The following is an 18889-nucleotide window of genomic DNA, read 5'->3' as shown; positions in this document are numbered from 1 at the left end:
TATAGCTATTATGCAAAAAACATCTTATGTAATTATTCCCAGCTTATTCTTTGAGAACATCCTTTAATAAAAGTAAAGGCATTCTTCCCCTTCCACGCTAAAAGTTTCTCGGAAAATAAGTAAATGATGAAATAAAATGTAAAAGGAAATGAGCCAACATGTTTTTTATATATATAATGTTTCACTTTGTATTATGCATAAAAAGGGAGCCCATTTGAGAAATCAACAATATATTTAAAGTTAAAATTGTCTAAAGAAAAAAGTATGATTGATAATTGATAATTAAATTAAACATTAAGAAAAAATTATATCTTCAAAATGCTAAAAATGAATATTACCAATAACAAATTTTTTTATTAATAAATCAAGGGCACTCTGTATTCATGCATTAATAATTGGGAAATTACTAGCTATGTCCATTTATAGGTAGCTCATTACAAAAATTGGCCAATTGATAAAATATTACTAATATTAGCCAAATTAGCCAATTAGCTATTTGTAGCAAAAAATATCAAATTTTTGCTTTGTTTTGAGTGGCTGTTATTAGAATAGATTGGGCACAACTTAAGGAGCTTGAATCTCAGTTTTGGGATTATTTGGTGAAGTTTTGAGGTGGTTTGAATTGAAAATTCGAAGTAAAAGCTGAACATGAAAAAAATGATATGTGTATCACACTGTGTATCATTTGTGTATCATATATGTATCATATTTGTATCAATTGTGTATCACGTTATATCCATGTATACCTGTGTGTGAGATACATGCGTGATACATGTTTGATACATGTGTAGCAGAAGACTTTTTTGAACTCGATTTAATTATGAATTTTGATACAAGACCACTCCAAATCACCTCCAATCTTCCTCAAATTTTGTATATTGACTTATCTATATATTTTCAATGAATTTCAACTATACCCATTGAAAAAGTTCCTTTTTTGTTTAGATTTTTGGAATATTTGTATAGATTTTTGTATTTCATCACCTTATTTGCTACCCCGTCCATGAAATTTCTTTTCCGTCTTGTAGCTAATGTTGCTAATTATATTTAAAAATATGGAAGGTGATTTTTGCATGTGATTCTTTGAGATAAAGAACCCTATTATTTGGTTTTTCAATTTTTGTTGGCTAGTTTTGGTAAGTCTATGACTAATGGCTAGAGGTTGGTAAGTTGAGATTTATTTGGGACATTTGTGTAAGTTTCCCTTAATAATTCCATAGATAACTAATATGAGTTAGGCCCAAATTATTTCTCTTATTTAATTAGTATAAAATATAGATAAATCATTTTCTATCTCTTTAATGATTAAAAAAACAGAGACTACCAAACCTTCTCGATAGCTTGATCACTCTCACATGTTTCGTGTATGTGTATTCCGAGATAACACTTCATATTTTATAGCTTTTAGAAACATAATTACTGTATGTGAATTATCTCATATCATTTGTAAACTTACAAACTTCAAAATGTGTTATACTCATAACTTTTAGAACACAAACATAACTTCACAAATTATTCAAGATATACATATTCTATACAATACAAGAATCAAATTATTTAGGTTTTGAAAAAACTTTACATGATACTCATAACATTTAAGACTCAAAAATATATTCATAGACATGCATGGCATACTTATGCTTGCCCCGCATATGTATACCATAAAATATCTTTAAGTCGGTTGTTCATTTTATCGTACACATAAATGAGAAAAACTTTAGTAGAAAATATATTTAGAAGTTGGCTTTCACTTACATCAATCATTTAGCTAACAAGATGTAACTAAAGACGCAACAGTGTGCTCACACGATCAATCTTCGTATAAAGTAGGCTACATGTGTTATTTTGAACTTAACAAGATCGTTTCTTCAATTGGAGATTGACCTTAGGCCTACTCAACCCCATGCATGCATATTAGAAAAGAAGCTTGATTCACTTCTCAATTTCACAAAATCTCACGACTCAATTCAAGGCATCTATGATCATTTATCATGTTAATAAAACAAATAGGGATTACCCAAGCCACCCCTAAAATCCCATTCATCCACCTTGATGTGATCCATCGTCCAAACGTATACCAAATGAGTTAATCCAACCAAAATCAACTTACTTGTAATCTATTATCACTGTTATCTGAAGGGACAAGTAAAAAGCTTACCTCAAAGGACTAAAATTCGAACTTCTTAGATTTTGGAGAGCTTGGATGGAATTTGCGTTCTAGAAAAAGTCATATATAATTCACGGGTTAAAGTTCTTATTAAATATCATTAAATAACCTAAATACTCCATATTTGACTTGCATTGATGGTTTGATTGTGATTCATGGGTGAAAACATCCTTTTTAACTTATGTTATAGCATTGGGAGGGAGACGAAATTAAAATGAAATGGGACTAGAGTCCAATTTGGGGTATATTTAAAACCGAGCGCAAAATTAGTGAAGCCTCGTGCTAAGCATCAATATTTATAATCCCTAGCATAACCTATGAGTTTTGAGGCTTCTCGTATTGAGCATCAAATTGTTTTGTGCGTACACAACCCATCAGAAGAGCTTGCTTGCGGTTTGAAGGCGTTTACTACTTAATACTTGGCATAAACATTATCTAGCAGCGCGAGCTTTGTGATAAAAAGTCCAACTGACCAATCAATTTACCTTTAAACAACATATTCATCCTGAAATATTGATAATAGAGAAGTAACATATTTAAAGCATATGTTTAAAAGAATTAAGAGATTTGCACCATCTCAAGTTTGATACTTTCTAAAGGGTGTATTTAATATTCCTTGACTATTTGTACTATTCCACTTTTAAACATGTGATGACTTATGCCTAGAACACTATCGTATTTATTCTCAAATCAAAAAACTTGTTGTTCACGTATGAAGTGTTGCCCTTCTTCGTGTTATGCTTGCAAGACAAGAGCGTGCACCCCTTTGTTTCGGTATTATAGTCTGTTTGACCAAACTTTTCTTGGGCCAATTTTTTTTTTTGGCCAAAAGTGCTTCGTTCCATAGTTAAGGTATTTGTCAAGCTTTAAGAAGGGATAAAAAATGCTTTTGAGTAGAAGAAGAATCAGTTTTTGAGAAGCAACTTCTATCCAAAAGCACTTTTGGTAAAAACACATTAAGAAAAACTTTTGTAAAAGCTTGACCAAACATTTATTGCTGCTCAAAAGTGCTTTTTCAAATTAAATAGCCAAACACAAATTATTTTTCACCAAAAGTAAAACACTTATGAAAAAAATACTTTTCAAAATAAGTTAATTTAATAAGCTTGGCCAAACAGGCTATTAGTCACCCGTTCAACTCCAGGTTATTCTCATTTGGAAGGGTGTGCCTCAATTTAGAGATCATAATTATACTTGCATATTATTATATATGAGTTAGGATTTAAAAATACTAAAATAGTACTTCCTTTGTTTCAATTTAAATGACACATTTTTATTATTAGTCTGTTTAAAAAAGAATGACACATTTTTATATTTAGAAAATAATTTAACTCTAAACATTTATTTTATCTTGATGAGAAGCTTTTATAGCTAAACAAATATTATGACCCTACAAACTTTTTGCCTCTTAAGCTAACCACATATTTTAACATTCTTCTTCATTTTTCTTAAACTTTGTGCGAAGTCAAATTAAATCATTTAAATTGAAACGAAGGGAGTAATAAATAAATATATAGAGTGACAAAGTATCAATTAAATTTGTTAAAACATGCTCCATTTGGTTCACTTTTAATTATTTTTTTTGTCTGATTTCACATATATTAAGGACCCGTTTTGCCATAGGTTTGCCAAAATAAATTTGGGTTTTATTTGGCAAACACATGTTTGATCATAGATTTTGCCTACATTTAATTCCAAATCCAAAACCCGCTCAATATTCGAAAAAATCAAATATTGTGGACTAAAAAAAAAAAAAAAAACCTATAGAAGTTGCCACCAAGATTTCCCCCCTTATATAGATACCTTTTGCTGCCTGCAATTCTAACTTATTTCGATTTTGCAAAATGCTTTGGGTATTCGCTGTTTGCTCTCAAAGAGCTGCCATTGTGGTTTCCTACCTTTAACCTTTTTCAGTTTCAGAGCTCCTACCTTTAATTCTGCAATGAATTTCTGTTGGAAATTCCAGACCTTTCCTCAAACGCGGCCGTTTCATGAGTTGATAAATAATGACGCGTGCCACCACTGAGTTGATAAACAATGACGCGTTTCATTGCACGTGGCAGCTCTATCGTGTCGGTTTCAGGTTCACCATCTCAATATAAGGGTAGAACCGGGAATACAACATTGTATTAGGTTTGTTCTTATCGCCTTCTTCTTCTTTTTTTTGCCTACGACGTGAGCCACAATTTTCTCTAGAATCCTCTCTATAGATCTCAATTTCTAGAAGATACTTATTTTGAAGTCAAATTAACAGCAGATCTGGAGTCATACTATTTGAGGTTTCTTCTTCTTCTTCGTCTTTTTTTTCTCTTAATCTTTGGTGATACTTGGTTACCAATCACATGTGATTGGCCATAGATATCATTTAACAATTTAATGCATTTTTGAAACGCCACTTTGTAATTGGATTTGGATATAACTTAATATAGTTACACGATTTAATATGTTTGTCTTACCAAGTAATTAGTTGACCAACATAAAATTGAGTGTAATTGGATGAAAGCAATTACACTATTCAATTCTCAAGTGGAGTAAAAAATTACCCAGGGTAATTAGATTGTGTAATTATCATATGAATTTTTAATTTTCTTCTTCTCTTATTTTAAATTTCTTAGATACACATATATTTGTCACATTAAGATTTATTTAGGAAAAATGCTTGTTTAATTTATTATAATTAGATTTTATTTTAAAATAAAGAATATCAAACTCCTTTTAATTTATGTGTTTTATTTTTCTTTTAGTATGTTTAAGAAAGAATATTTCTTTTTATTTGGTAATTCCTTAACTGCAACTTGCCCATGGTATATTTAAGATCACAAGATTTAAGGATATTTTGGTACATTATATAGTTTAAGACCATGGGATTTAGAAGCCTTCATACTTTCTTAAATTTCGTGCCCAGTATCGTTGACTTATACTGTATACATGACAATTTGTTATAGCCTATAAGCACATTGAAGGACAAATCTAATCCACAAAAGTCGAAGCAGATTGACTTGGGGAATATTGTAGTTTGTAAGGGATTTCAACTTGGAACCTTGAGGTTGTACTCTTATACTCAACCATTTATCTTTTTGTACACAATTTGATATTTCTTCGTCATTTTTTTCTTTTTTAATCATTTGTTGGTGTTCAGGTAACCACCCATATGTTATTAGTCAAGGATATCATTTAGCCATTTAGTTGTTATGGAATATTTGTTTTGTTGTTCCATTCATTTTATTTTGTCGTGCATCAACCTGCAGATGCACCGGTTCGTAGGTGTGGAACTATGGTGAATGAAGGTGTTAAAAAAAGACGGGGTAGACCTAAAATCACATAATAAGAAATTATCTGAAAAGATCTTTATAATTAATGCAAACTTAGCTAAAAGATAGAGCACAATGGAAGAAAAAATTCATACAGGTTATACCTACTTGTTTAGAATAAGTTTTATACTTGTTAAGAGAACTAATATTATTATTATTATTATTATTTATATACCTAACTTACTTTTTACTTTCGTTTTTATTTTATTTTGGTATGATGATGATAGAAGTTGAGCTTGAAGAATCAAATCAGGATTCATACAGTAGATCCCAACTTGTTTGAGGCTGAGAGGTGGTTGTTCTTGTTCTATTCCTATCCAATTTTTACATGTCACTTTTTTCTTTTTAGTTATGTTTCGAAAAGGACATATTTTAATATTTCAAGATTTTTGAATTTTAAAATTATCATTTCATTCTTAATGAGATGGTCTTACAGGCACAGAGGTATTACAAGTTGTTTAATACCGCAAATTTTAACGGTACATTTGGTGTTTGACAGAAGTTTTTCTTTCTCTAGTTAGGTCATGGTAAGTAATAAGTTCTTTTTAGTTTGACTAGATGCGCTAATGAGAGAATGAGGAATGAGGAGGACCAATACGACAATGGTCGTGAATGATTTATCTCAATTCATCTATATTATGGCGTTAAGATCGGGTTAAGACTGTAGGAGGAGATTCAGAACACTTCCCAGGCGTGATGGAATTACATCAGGGATTTTCACTTTACCCGTTTTTATTTGCCTTGGCGGAGGATGTTCTGACGCGATACATTCAAGGAGAGGTGTCATTGTGAATGTTATTTGCTGATGACATAGTACTGATTGACAAAAATGCGAGGCTGGAGGTTTGGAAATAGAGAGGTGTCGTTGTGCATGTTATTTGCTGATGACATAGTACTGATTGACAAAAATGCGAGGCTGGAGGTTTGGAAATATGACCGCGGAGTCAAAAGGTTTCAAGCTAAGCAGGACTAAAACAGAGTATTTGGAATGCTCTCTCATGAAGCGGACGTGGAAGTGAGGCTGGATTCACAAGTCATTCCGAAGAAAGGGAGTTTTAAGTACTCACGATCTATAATTCAAACTAATGGAGAGATTGACGAGGATATCACATGGAAGCGGAATGGATGAAATGGAGGCTTGCTTTCGGGGTTTTGTGTGATAAGAAGGTGCCACCAAGATTTAAAGGTAAGTTGAACGAAGTAGTAGTTAGATCAACTATGTTGTATGGGACGAAGTATTGGCATGTCAAGAACACCCATGTACATAAGATGAAAGTAGCAGAAATGAGGATGCTTAGATGGATGTGTTGGCATACCAGTATAGATAACATTAAGAATGATGATATTCCGGACAAGGTGAGAGTGGGTCCCGTGGGGGACAAGATGTGAGAAGCAAGACTGAGATGGTACGGGCATGTAAAAAAGAGGTGCAAGATGCTACAATGAGGAGGCGTGAGAGGCTTTAGCAGAGTGTCTAAAGGAGAGGGGATGATGTTAGAATATCCCACATTGGTTTATGGAATGAGTTATTATTTTCTTATATGATTTTGGACAATCTTTACTTTCTTTGCTCACTCTAAGGCCGATTTAAACTAAAGTTCATTTTATTAACAAAAAACAAGGGTATTTTAGGGGGATGAAGTAATAGATTTCTCATTTATTGAGTTGCTACTTTATCTTTACAAAAAGAACAAATTATATTTTTGGGAATTTATTTACTTTAGTGATGCTTAGATTTGCTTGAGAAAATCCACCAATTAGTTATTTCTCATTCCTTTTTTATTTCTAAGTGTTTCTTGGTATCAGTTTCAACATCTAGTCTCTACGTCTCAAAGTCCCTAAGAATGATTTGTATGTAAGCCCTCATTCTTCATGGGACCAAAATCTTTGTATTTCATTCAGAGAGGTATTGGGGGCTCGAAAGGCTCATTTGGTGGCCGCAAAGGAGATTGGTGGTGGAGTACTGAGGTCCAAGGCATATCTGAAGCTTTTAGAGAGCATGAACGAGGAGGAGAAATGGACGAATAGGGAGCGGTATAAGATTGCTAAGAAGGAAGCGAAGATAGCGGTTACAACGGCGAAGACTGCCGCATTTGAACGCTTGTATGAAGTACTTGGAAGCAAAGGAGGGGATAAGAAGTTGTACAAACTAGCCAAGGTGCGAGAAAGGAAGGCCTGTGACCTGGACCAAATGAAGTGCGTCAAGGACGAGGAAGGTAAGAGTTTTGTTCGATGAGGCATTTATTCCATGAAGATATCGGACTTACTTTCATAAACTCTTGAACAAAAAGGGGGATAAGAACATTGAGATAGGTGACTTAGAACACTCTATTAGTCATCAGGACTTTGGGTATTGTAGGCGTATAAGAGTCGAGGAGGTTTAGGGGCTATGCGTAAGATTTGCAGGGGGAGAACGATCGACCCAGACGAGATCCTGGTGGAATTTTTGAAGAGCGTGGGTGGGGCGGGTTTGGAGTGACTCACTGGGTTATATTTAATGTCATTTTTAGGATGAAAAAGATGTCTGAAGAATGGAGATGGAGTACGATGATCCCGTTATATAAGAACAAGAGTGATATCCAAAGTTGCAACAACTATCAGGGCGTCAAGTTACTAAGCCATATTATGAAAGTTTGGGAGAGGGGGTGGAGCTGAGGTTGAGGAGGATTGTGACTAATTCTGAAAACCAGTTCGGATTTATGCCGCCACGTTCGAATATGGAAGCTATTCATCTTGTTAGGGGGTTGATGGAGCAGTATAGGGAGAGGAAGAGGGATTTACATATAGAGTTCATCGACTTAGAAAAGGATTAGGATAAAGTGTCAAGGAAGGTTCTGTGGAGATGTTTGGAGGCTAGAGGTGTTCCTGTTGCATGCATTAGCGCTATTAAGGACATGTATGATGGAGCTAAGACTGGAGTGAGGTAAGTGGAGGGGACTCGGAACACTTCCCAGTTGAGATGGGGTTACACAAGGGTTCAACCCTTGGCCCATTTCTATTCGCCCTAGCGATCGATGCACTGACGCGCCATATTCGAGGGGAGGTGCCGTGGTGCATGTTATTTGCGGATGACGTACTGATTGACGAGGCGCGAGACGGTATTAGCGAGAGGTTAGAGGTTTGGGGGCAGACCTTGGAGTCTAAAGGTTTTAAGTTGAGCAGGACCAAGACAAATACTTGGAGCGCAAGTTCAGTGATGCGACTCAAGTAGTGGACGAAGACGAGAGGCTTGATTCTCAAGTCATCCCTAGGAGAGAGTTTTAAGTACCTTGGGTCAGTTATATAAGGGAATGGAGAGATCAACGAGGATGTTACACCTCATATTGGGGCGAGGTGGATGAAATGGAGGCTCGCTTTTGGTGTTTTGTGTGATAAGAATGTGCCACCAAAACTCAAAAGTAAGTTTTATTGAGCGGTGGTCAGACCGACTATGTTGTATGGGGCGGAGTGTTAGCCAGTCAAGAACTCCTTTGTCCAAAAGATGAATGTGGCTGAAATGAGGATATTGAGATGCATGTGCGGCATACTAGGTTAGATAGATCTAGAAATGAAGTTATTCGGGACAAGGTAGGTGTTGCCCCTGTGGTGGACAAAATGTGGGAGGCCAGACTTAGATGGTTTGGGTATGTGAAGAGGAGAGGCGCAGATGCACCGGTGAGGAGGTGTGAGAGGCTGACCCTGGAGGGACTAATGAGAGGTCTATTGGGGAGACGTGATTAGGTAAAAGATGGCGGTGCTCCAGCTTACTTAGGACATGACCATAGATAGGAAGGTATGAGAGTTGAGAATAAAGATAAAGGGTTAGTGAGCCAAGCTTTGTCCTTGTCTGTAAAATTAGCTTTAGTACATGACTTAGTGTCATTTGTGTATTTCCGTATTCTTTGACTTTTGCTATTACTTGTTGTTGCATTCGTTTCGGCTTTCTGATTGCAGTACCTAGTGTTAGATTTTTATTTTCGCTTTGATTTTTGATTGGTGTGCTAGTTGTTGCCTTTTCTCTTACCTTTCCTAAGCTGAGGGTCTACTGGAAACAACCTCTCTGCCTTCTTGAAGGTAGGTATATGGTCTGCGGATACACTACCCTCCCCATACCCTACTTGTGGGATTACGTTTGTTGTTGTTGTTGTTATACACTTGCTCTCAATTCCTAACGCGTGGGAACCGGAACAGATTAAGCCTTTAAGCATGCATATGAGTGTTTGCTGTCAGCCCTAATCCTTCAGTTTCCGGTTTGGAATAAAGAGTTCTATATTCTTACTGACACAGTCTCACTAACTAGCTTTTTCCTGTGAATATTTTGTAGTTATCCATACTAGTTAGGCACTTTTCTCAAAATGCATTCACATGTATTGCGTCAAAGACTTCTGGAAGTATTAAGGTTAAATTTCTAAAATAATAAGCACACAAAGGTATGACCTAGTGGTCAATGAAGTGGGTCCAAATCCCACTGGAGGCAAAAAATACTAGTGATTTCTTCCCATATGTCCAAGCCTTGGTAGATAGAGTTATCTGGTACCTGTGTTGGTGGGAGGTAGTCTGGTAGAAGGTACCCCATGGAATTAGTTAAGGTGCACGCAAGTTGGTTCGAACACCATTATTATAAAAAGTTCTAATTAATAAAATGTTACACACTTTCGGCGTGCATCGATTTTCAAAAATCAACTCATTATGCGGTATAATTTCTTGGTTGATAATTAAATAAACTAATTAAATTGGTTTATGTTGTCATCTTATGAACATGTGCCTCCTACATGGAAAAGCACATTTGTCCAGGATAGTGTATGATTAGGTTCTTTATTGGTGCAGATATCATGGCGAAGGAGTATCAATTGCCTTTCAAGGTTGGGCAATTCGCGGAAGCGAGGTCTTTCCGGAGTGGATTTCGTAGTGCATGGTTTCGGTGTAAGGTACGAAATGCAAAATTTGGTTCTATTGTGAGCTTGATGCTTGCAAATTTGTGTCAGCTCTAGGTTAAAGGCTCGCTTAAAGCGCGCTTAAACCCTAAAGCTTGGTGAAACCTAGTTTGTGCGCTTCGTTTCACTTAATTGACAATTTATAGCTTGTTTGGCCAAGTTTTTTTTTTTGGGCCAAAAGTGCTTTTGGCCAAAAATTAAGGCGTTTGGACAAGCTTTTAGAAGGAAAAAAAGTGCTTTGAGGAGAAGCAGAAGCAGTTTTTGAGAAGCAGAATAATGTAGCTTCTCTCCAAAAGCACTTTTCTGATAAGCACTTTTGAGAAAAATACACTTAGAAGCAGTTTTAAAAGCTTGGCCAAACACTAATTACTGCTCAAAAGTGTTTTTCAAATTAATTAGCCAAACACAAATCGATTCTCACCAAAAGTACTTTTTTGAAAAGCAATTCTCAAAATAAGCAGATTTTGGAAGCTTGACCAAACATGCTATTAGTGTAAGCATCAAGGTGCTAAACAAGATGCATCTTCATCGATTAATTCTTAATTATAGTTTTTCATTCTTTTCCAAATAATTACCGTTTCTAATTATGGTCACATTTTATTTTTTTTCCTCTCCGCTGAAGCCCATGCTTTAATTATTCTTTGCGCTTAAAGCTTCAACAAACTTTGGCGCTTTATTGCGCTTTCGCTTTTGATTACTCTGCGTAGTTCAATGTATGCATGCTGGATAGGGACATCGTGAATATGTCATTTGTAAAGTACTTATAAAATTAGTCTCTATTTTTTGTAGAACAAGTTCATGGTTACCTTCTTCTAGCTTTTGTGTTATCTTTATCCCCTTTTAGCTACGTTTAATATGAGCCACCTTTTAATTGGTCATATTTTATGTGACATACTTTTCTTTTTAGCTGCACCATAAAACGTCACAGTTCGCTTTTTGGAAACTATTTGATCTTAGTTTCTAGTGCTTCCTTTTGGCCAAAAGTGCTTTTTTTCCAAAGTTAAAAGTGTTTGACCAAGCTTTTAGAAGGAAAAGAAGTTCTGTTGAGTAGAAGCAGAAGCGATTTTTGAGAAGGAGAAAAAAAAGTAGCTTCTCCCCCAAATCACTTTTTACTGAAAAGCACTTTTGAGAAAAACAGACTTAGCAACACTTTTTAAAAGATTGGCCAATCCCTAATTGCCGCTCAAAAGTGCTTTTTAGATTAATTAGCCAAACACAAACTGTTTCTTATCAAAAATATTTTTTTGAAAAGAACTTTTGAGAGAAGGACTTTTCAAAATAAATTGATTTTAGAAGCACAACCAAACCTGCTATAAAATCACTTGTGGCCTGCTTGATATAAATTTTTTCTTTTATAAGGAGATAGAAATTTAAAAAACTTGTAGAACTCTCCCCACCACTCATTTAAAGGAATAATTTTGGCACTTTGCATATTAGCTTACAGGTCAAAAGTCTTCCTTTATTTTTTAAATTTCGTGCTCGGTCGTAACTAAGGGATTTTGTCGGCATGCATCTTCACTACCTTGTTGTGAGGATTTATGTAGTCGACCGTAGCTTGTTTGGGGTTGAATCATATTTGTTGATGCACTTCACCACTTTGTTTGTTAGACTAACGAATGGTGGATTTATTCAGTAGTGACTTTGAGGTCTAATAATAAGATATAATGTGGCAAAATTGGAGCATATTTTTTCTGTACATTTCAGACCGTGCTGGGGTTCTTTAGGGGGGGGCGGGTGGTCTTCATGTATGGACATCATTTTGTGTGGTGCATGTGATTAGGACTTCTGTAGCTGAAGGTCTATCGGAAACAACCTCTCTACCCTCCCAGGGTAGGGGTAAGGTTGCGTACATCCTACCCTCCCCAGACCCCACTTGTGGGAATCCACTGGATTGTTGTTGTTGTTGTTGCATGTGATTAGGAGTAAGACATCTGCATAATCAAAGAAGTTGTAAGTAGACAAATTTCTCATTTGCACAAGGAAACTACATGAGTAAATTATGCAGTTCATTAATTAGGAATGGTGTCCTATAATTCTTTAGACTAATAATCACGTTTATAAGACAATTGCATGATATAAAGGGTACACTCTATCATATTCTCAAGCTTTTGTTTAATCTTTGTGGCTTATTATTTACAACTCTTTAGTTAAGTTCTCTAGGCACTAAAACTTCTGTTACTATCTTCTACATTAAACCTTTGTGGAGTTATCTCTTTATTGAGAGCCACTGTTGCTGTACCTACATTTGGAACCAAAAGCTGTTATTGTTGTTTGTAATCCATGTATTGTCAATTCTCCAGGTCTTACTTGTTGAGTTTACTTATATGTTTTGATGAGAATAAAGTCATTTACTGATAAAGAAGTAGAGTACAATGCATTTACTCTCTTTTTCCTACTGTACCAGATAAAGGAGATTAACCACAAAAGAGGACATTGGAATGCGCGATTGGAATATTTTGATTATCCAGATGAAAGTATGTTTTCTGATGTGTTGATTTCAGCATTAGAATTCATCAGTACTCATTGCTGAGGGCTTTATATCTTGCAGTTTAGATGCTAAAGTCTTCATTAGCGCACTATTTGCTTAATTTGGAGGTTATTTTCTAGGTACCGGACAATGGACATCTAAAAATCATTGAATGAAGAAGATATGATGGATGTGTTATTTCTTATTCATCTGAAAATAAAGTGTTACGCTTGTCCTAGATTTGGATTAATGGTATTGACAGATAAACGCTAAACTGAGAATAGCTACCCAAAATGTTCTGATCTTTTACACTTTTAGAGACTTTCTTGTTTTGTAAATAGAGATATTAGGTGTTTTCAGGTAAGAATGTTGCTACATCTACAAATGCATGTTAATCATTTCAATCCCTGACGTTACAGAACTGACTTGGATGAGGCTGTTCCAAATGCCCCCATATAACATTGGGAAGTCGAAGGAAAAAAAGCAACTAATGCTGCGGCCGCAGTATCCTCCAATCAAGCTTAAAAATGAAGTTTCAGGTGTCAGTTCAATTTCTGATGCTATGATAGTTGTAGATGGTAATTGGCAGGTAGGTGATTTGGTTGATTGGTGGGCTAATGGCTGTTATTGGTCTGGGCAACTGACAAAGTTACTTGGCAACAGTAAAGCTGAGGTAAATTTTGTTATATTCCATATTAACTGGGTGGTTATTGGTAGTAATAAAAGAAGGGTTACTTGATGAGGCCTGAGGGCCAGCTCTTCAATATCAGTGCAGCTTTGATACAATTTGTAATCATACATATATCATATATCTTTTTGGCATAATATCTAGACAACATTCTTTGTTTATAGACAACATTCTTTGTTTAGTCCAAAGTCTTAATGGTCTTGGCAGTAAGATGTTACTGAAACACGAGTCTGATGTTAAACGCAAATATATGATGGCACCATTGACACTCAAGTATACTTAATATTAGGTACCGTTACCCTTATCTTTATTGCTAAAGAAAATGTGGTTTTAGTCTTCATATTTGGTTTTGAAGAAGTTTGGGATAAGGTGGATTCTCTTAAGTTTAATCTAAATCTGGTATTACATTTTTTGGTTTTCTTCTTGTTTTTTTTGTGTTCTTTTTATGCTTTGGACGGGTGAGGTGGATTTTCCCTCGACTCTCAATGATAAGAAGATGGACTTTGAGCCTAATTCAATACTGGAAGCTAGCTCATGAGGTGATGATTGTCCAAGACCATATAGGGAGACCATCCCATCTCTAAAGAGTCGATGTGGGACTCAACACCCTCCGCATGCCCAGGACCGGACATCTTGAGCATGGCCAATATAAGATGGGGCCCAAAATCGCGTAAACAATGAATTGGGATGAACCTAGTTCTGATACCATGATAAGAAAATGGACAGTGGGCCTAACTCAACCCCAAAAGCTAGCTCATGAGGTGCTGATTATGGTTTGAGCTCTGTATTATTGAGTTTTCTTAAGGAAGGTATAATGGATTTTACATTTGTGAGAAGTTTACTCCGGCATATTTTGGTCTAATCCATTTAATGGAGGAAGAAGTGAAACCCGATATGATTACTTAGCGCTTGGCATGGTCTTAGAATGCACTTGTATGATTAAACAACGTAGTACCACTTGGAACTTGGGCCAGTGGAGGCATGTCATATCGCAGGATCCAAAAGCGCATGAGGTCCCGATCTTTATTTTTGCATGACACCTAAAAGCGGCAGGTCATGCTTTGACTTTTGCAGAGGTCTTTGCATATATCCGACTAGAAGACCTGAGCATGATGCATATTCTATAGATCCCCTTCCAGTATCAAGGAGATCTCTTTTTATATTAAAGAGATGTTCATTTCTTTTGTTAATAAAATTTAATATTTTCCACTGCTGCCTCCGGGTAGTAATAGAAATTCGCTTAAGTACCTTCAACATGGTCAAATGGACTCACATGAAGATGTTGTAATTTAGAAGTGACAACTGCATCTTCATCTTTTTTTCTATAACTTTATTTCTGACAACACAACAATTTTCTTGAGATATTGACATTTGGTGTTTGGGTCAACCTAAAAACGTTGTTCTACACTTGTGGGACTACACTGGCTTTGTTGTTGTGTTTGTTACAAACTAAAATGTTGTTCCTCAAGATCTGTTTCTTCAAGTTGATGTGATATATCAAATTCAGCAAGTTTATGCTGAGCTAGAAGACTAGTGCTTAAAATAATCTTCTGCCAACTCTGTCCTGTGTGAAAAAGTATAGCTTCATATGTTTTCCCACAATTGCAATGATAACATTCTGCTCTATGTTTATGTCTTCGCAGATGGCATTGACACCACCTCCTATTGGTGAAGGTGCACTTTATGAAATTCATTTCAAAGATTTACGCCCATCCTTAGATTGGTCCCCAAATTTTGGTTGGACTGTTCTTGCATCCCAGGTTCTTACTTTTACTCTTCTTTTTGCCTATGTTGTTGCTTTATTATGTTTCTCTTTCCCTACAAAGTACAAACTAATATAATGTGGTTTACATAATTTAAAAATTTCTACAAGGGTAAAATTTTCTATTATGGGAACTGCTTAACATCTAAAATATTTGCAGTATCTGTTCTGATTTCACCCCTCTCCTTGAGATGGCGAATTTTCTGCACGCTTTTGAATCGCTACATGGCCTCTAAGTTCTTCCTCATCATCTGTTTCATCCTTCTATCTCCTCTTTCTCCTTCCCTGTCTTCTCTGGCTTTCTTGTTACTTCCGCATATTTTTTATCTTATCTACTAGCCCTCTCCCCACCCCCACCCCCCAACTCAAAAAGAAATATAAAAGAAAAAGAGACAAAAAACACTGTTCTTTGTATTGCATCTTTTTCCTCGAGGAGTTTTCCTTTGAGTAGTATCAATGCATCTTATCCATCAATTCTAGTGTTGGAAATAATGCTGTTTGACTTGTACCCTGGTGTATGCTCCTTTGTGTAATGCTTCTTTCTGCCTAAAATTGTTTCTTGATAATTGCAGTATGGTGATAGTGTCCGTCGATGTGCTCAACTAATTCAACCTGTCAACCAAGGTAACTATAATGTAAAACTAACTCCTTCCTTTGGTTGTTGACAAAACTTTGTTTTGTGTCATGGACGTGAAAACAATTTGTTCAATATATCAGGCTTATAGTGTATGTGCATGAACAGGTTTCGTTAAGGATGGTAATATGCTTGTTTATGTGGAGAAGCTGTTTGGTTCATAAAACGCTTAGGAAATTTGGGATATAACTCCTCTATGCATTATTTGGTAGCTTCAATTGCTGTGGCAGATTTACCCTGAAGTGTTCGATTTGTCTTACATTTGCCCTCCATTTACCTTTCGGTCCATTGATTTTGTCCCATAATTTGAAGCATGGTCTTGAGCAATTGAATAGAACAACCCTGAACAATTAAAAAAGTCCAAATATGTCCTATGTGGCATTCACTGTGTAAGCCAAACCAGACCAATTTTTCCACGTTGGAAAACGGTCATACAGAGGGGCATATTTGAAACGAGAGATAATGTTGGGGGCTTTCATGGACCGAAAGGCTAATGGAGGGAAAATCTAAGACAAATCACAACCGTTATGGGTAAAGAAGTGCCTTGTTTTCCGGTGAATCAAGGGAATGAAATGCTAAAGGAACTTTATGAATTTCTTTTAGCCCCCTAGTGGTGTAAACATTTGTGAAGCTATTGTAGAACTTTCTTGATGTCCTCTGTTTACCGCGAAATGATTTTTTTTATAAGGCATTAGTGACCACTCCATCCATCCCATTTTAGGTGATGTTGCTTGTCTAGGCACGGAGTTTAAGAAAGAAAGACTTAAATTTGTGGTAAAAAAAACAAGCCCATAGATATTTGTATGGCTATAAATTATTTTATTAAGGGTAAGAAAAGGTTGATGATTTATTGCAATTTTTTTTTATCATGGTTTCCATTTGTCATTTTGGGCTGATTACTGTTACTTCTTTTGCCATTAGGTTGTATAATGGCGCTTAGAGTTTTGTTTCAACTAATTCGTATGTGTCTCTGTATTCTTTGTAAAACGAGAATTAGTTTGCGATAAAGAAAATCCTGCATCTTAGATTTTGAAATGCTCGTCATGATCATTGCAGCCCTTGGTCGCTTTCCAGCTTTGGAAATACATTCCATGAGTGAAGGGAGAAAGGACAGCCAAGCAAAAGCTGGGTCTTCATCAAATCTTTCTTCACCTACTAATTTATATGCAAACTCGCTCCCAGGCTCAGAGGAAACGAAGGATTTTAAAACCACAGGGTTAGTAGAACAATCCTCGATCATTGACCTTCCAAAGGAAGCTGCGAACACATCAAAGAAAGTCAGTCGGTCAGATATTAATTCCGGTTCTCAGTTGGGAGATAAATTAGCAAAGGAAGCCAGTTGGTCAGATAATGGTTCTACTTCCTGTATTGCAATTGATCAAGCAAAAACCGCTGAGACAACTGAAAACTTTTACCTTTCCAGTTGTCCTTTGAAGAAGTTTAGAACCAGTGATGGCGTTCGGTTACATTCAATGGGTTCTGACTCAACGGAGGCAGTGATTTTGGATTTGGAGGAACTTGCAAACAAAATTAAATGGCTGAAAGGACTGCTTGAGTTCGGAAAACCCGTGTCTAATGCTAACAGGCCTTCATGGAAGTTCGTGGAACATCATGCATCTTCCAGAAATAAATAATGGTTTCAGAATATGGATGTGTCATCCTATGGCTCTCGAGAAATAAAGTGTAAAGCTCTATGCAGCCTTTGGATCATCTATTGCAGGTTTTATACACGTTCCATAGTTCAAGAAGCCGTGCTGATTTGAAATTTGACTCGTCCCAAAATAAGGTTTCAAGTCAATTAAAATCTGCATATTAAATGAATTTCTTTACGAATATAGAGTTTGGACCAAAATGACTGGATTCGGGCGAACCTGTACCATTAATGCTAGCTCCGCCACTGCATGCAGAGACTAGTGCCAAGCCAGTATAAGCTCAACTTGATATTCTGGCTTCCTCAGATATGATTTAAAGATGTACCGAAGAGCACTTGGCTATCTTCTTTGCTTGAAATTTTGTAGCATCGACGAGTCGATGATATGCACCAGTGAGTAATTTGAGTAATTTCTGCTGCCTTAATAAGTATACTAGTTCAGTTGGATCACAGGTATTTTGTGGCCAATTGTTTGCTGCTCTGCCTTTGTATTTGTAGCCAGCTGCTTTCTGCAACAGTTTTTTTCACTAATGCTTTGTTCCAGTGAAGAACAAGCTTGTATAGTTGTATATTAGACTCTCAGTTGAAGGCCTGAGGTCAAAGGCTGTTTTCCAATTTTGACATTTTTCTATTTGTCTGTAAGAATCATTTGGGTAATTCTACTTCTGTAACTTGATATTGCACTAAACCTCAGTTCTCTTTTCAATAAAAGCATTTTCACTTGTATTTGCATCTGATCATACTTGTATTATCTGTTCTGACGAACTAAAACACATGTTCTGATGCGAGTGTTCGCAACAAATTTGTGCAGAAAAATAAAACTGCAATCATAAATAATTATAAAGAAAAAATGATTTTATTGATAAACATTGCGGGTTACAACTTTGTTTATCCCTTGATTCTTATTCCGATTTATTCTACGTGATTCGAGGGCCTTAGCGGCATATTTCTCGAACGTAGGACTTTAAGCAAGACGTATTTGACATGTCTTTGATCTCTTAAAGAATATTCCAAGAGTTCCATGGAATTTCGGAGATCTCATATTTGATCTCTTTGTGCATTCCGAGAGTTTATGGAATTGCTTAGATCCCATTGAAGGACTTATGTATCCTTATTTATAGGCATGAATTAAGATTGGGTGAAGTAGCCATCAAGTAACCTAATAGACTCCTAATATTTCAAGAGTTGTCTTGAATTTAGGATTTATCTTGATCTGTTAAAATTTCAGTGTCTACAAATGTCCCATACTTCAAGGTTTGTCGAGATGTAGGCTTGCTGAAACTTGAAGACGAGACT

At 35.9% G+C, this 18889-nt stretch overlaps 1 protein-coding gene across 9 annotated transcripts; it reads left to right on the top strand.

The window, feature by feature from the left end:
- Window positions 1–4003: 4003 nt before the first annotated feature.
- Window positions 4004–18330, top strand: LOC109237385. 9 transcript variants are annotated; one of them, XM_019403685.1, is made up of 9 exons: window positions 4004–4300; window positions 5113–5213; window positions 5706–5770; window positions 10285–10385; window positions 12796–12865; window positions 13278–13531; window positions 15190–15306; window positions 15881–15932; window positions 16999–18330. In XM_019403685.1, the coding sequence occupies exons 4-9, from the start codon at window positions 10290–10292 to the stop codon at window positions 17574–17576; spliced, it is 1167 nt and encodes a 388-aa protein (XP_019259230.1). In that variant the 5' UTR covers window positions 4004–4300; window positions 5113–5213; window positions 5706–5770; window positions 10285–10289; the 3' UTR covers window positions 17577–18330. The 9 variants fall into 9 exon arrangements, with proteins under 9 accessions (XP_019259230.1, XP_019259234.1, XP_019259232.1 ...); XM_019403683.1 differs by lacking the exon at window positions 4004–4300 and adding an exon at window positions 4307–4446; XM_019403686.1 differs by lacking the exons at window positions 4004–4300; window positions 5113–5213 and adding an exon at window positions 4307–4446.
- Window positions 18331–18889: the final 559 nt, after the last annotated feature.

The sequence above is a fragment of the Nicotiana attenuata genome, unplaced genomic scaffold, assembly GCF_001879085.1.
Source record: "Nicotiana attenuata strain UT unplaced genomic scaffold, NIATTr2, whole genome shotgun sequence".
Lineage (NCBI taxonomy): Eukaryota > Viridiplantae > Streptophyta > Magnoliopsida > Solanales > Solanaceae > Nicotiana > Nicotiana attenuata.
Note: the sequence above shows the minus strand (reverse complement) of the source record. Positions and strands in the feature narration are given on the sequence as shown.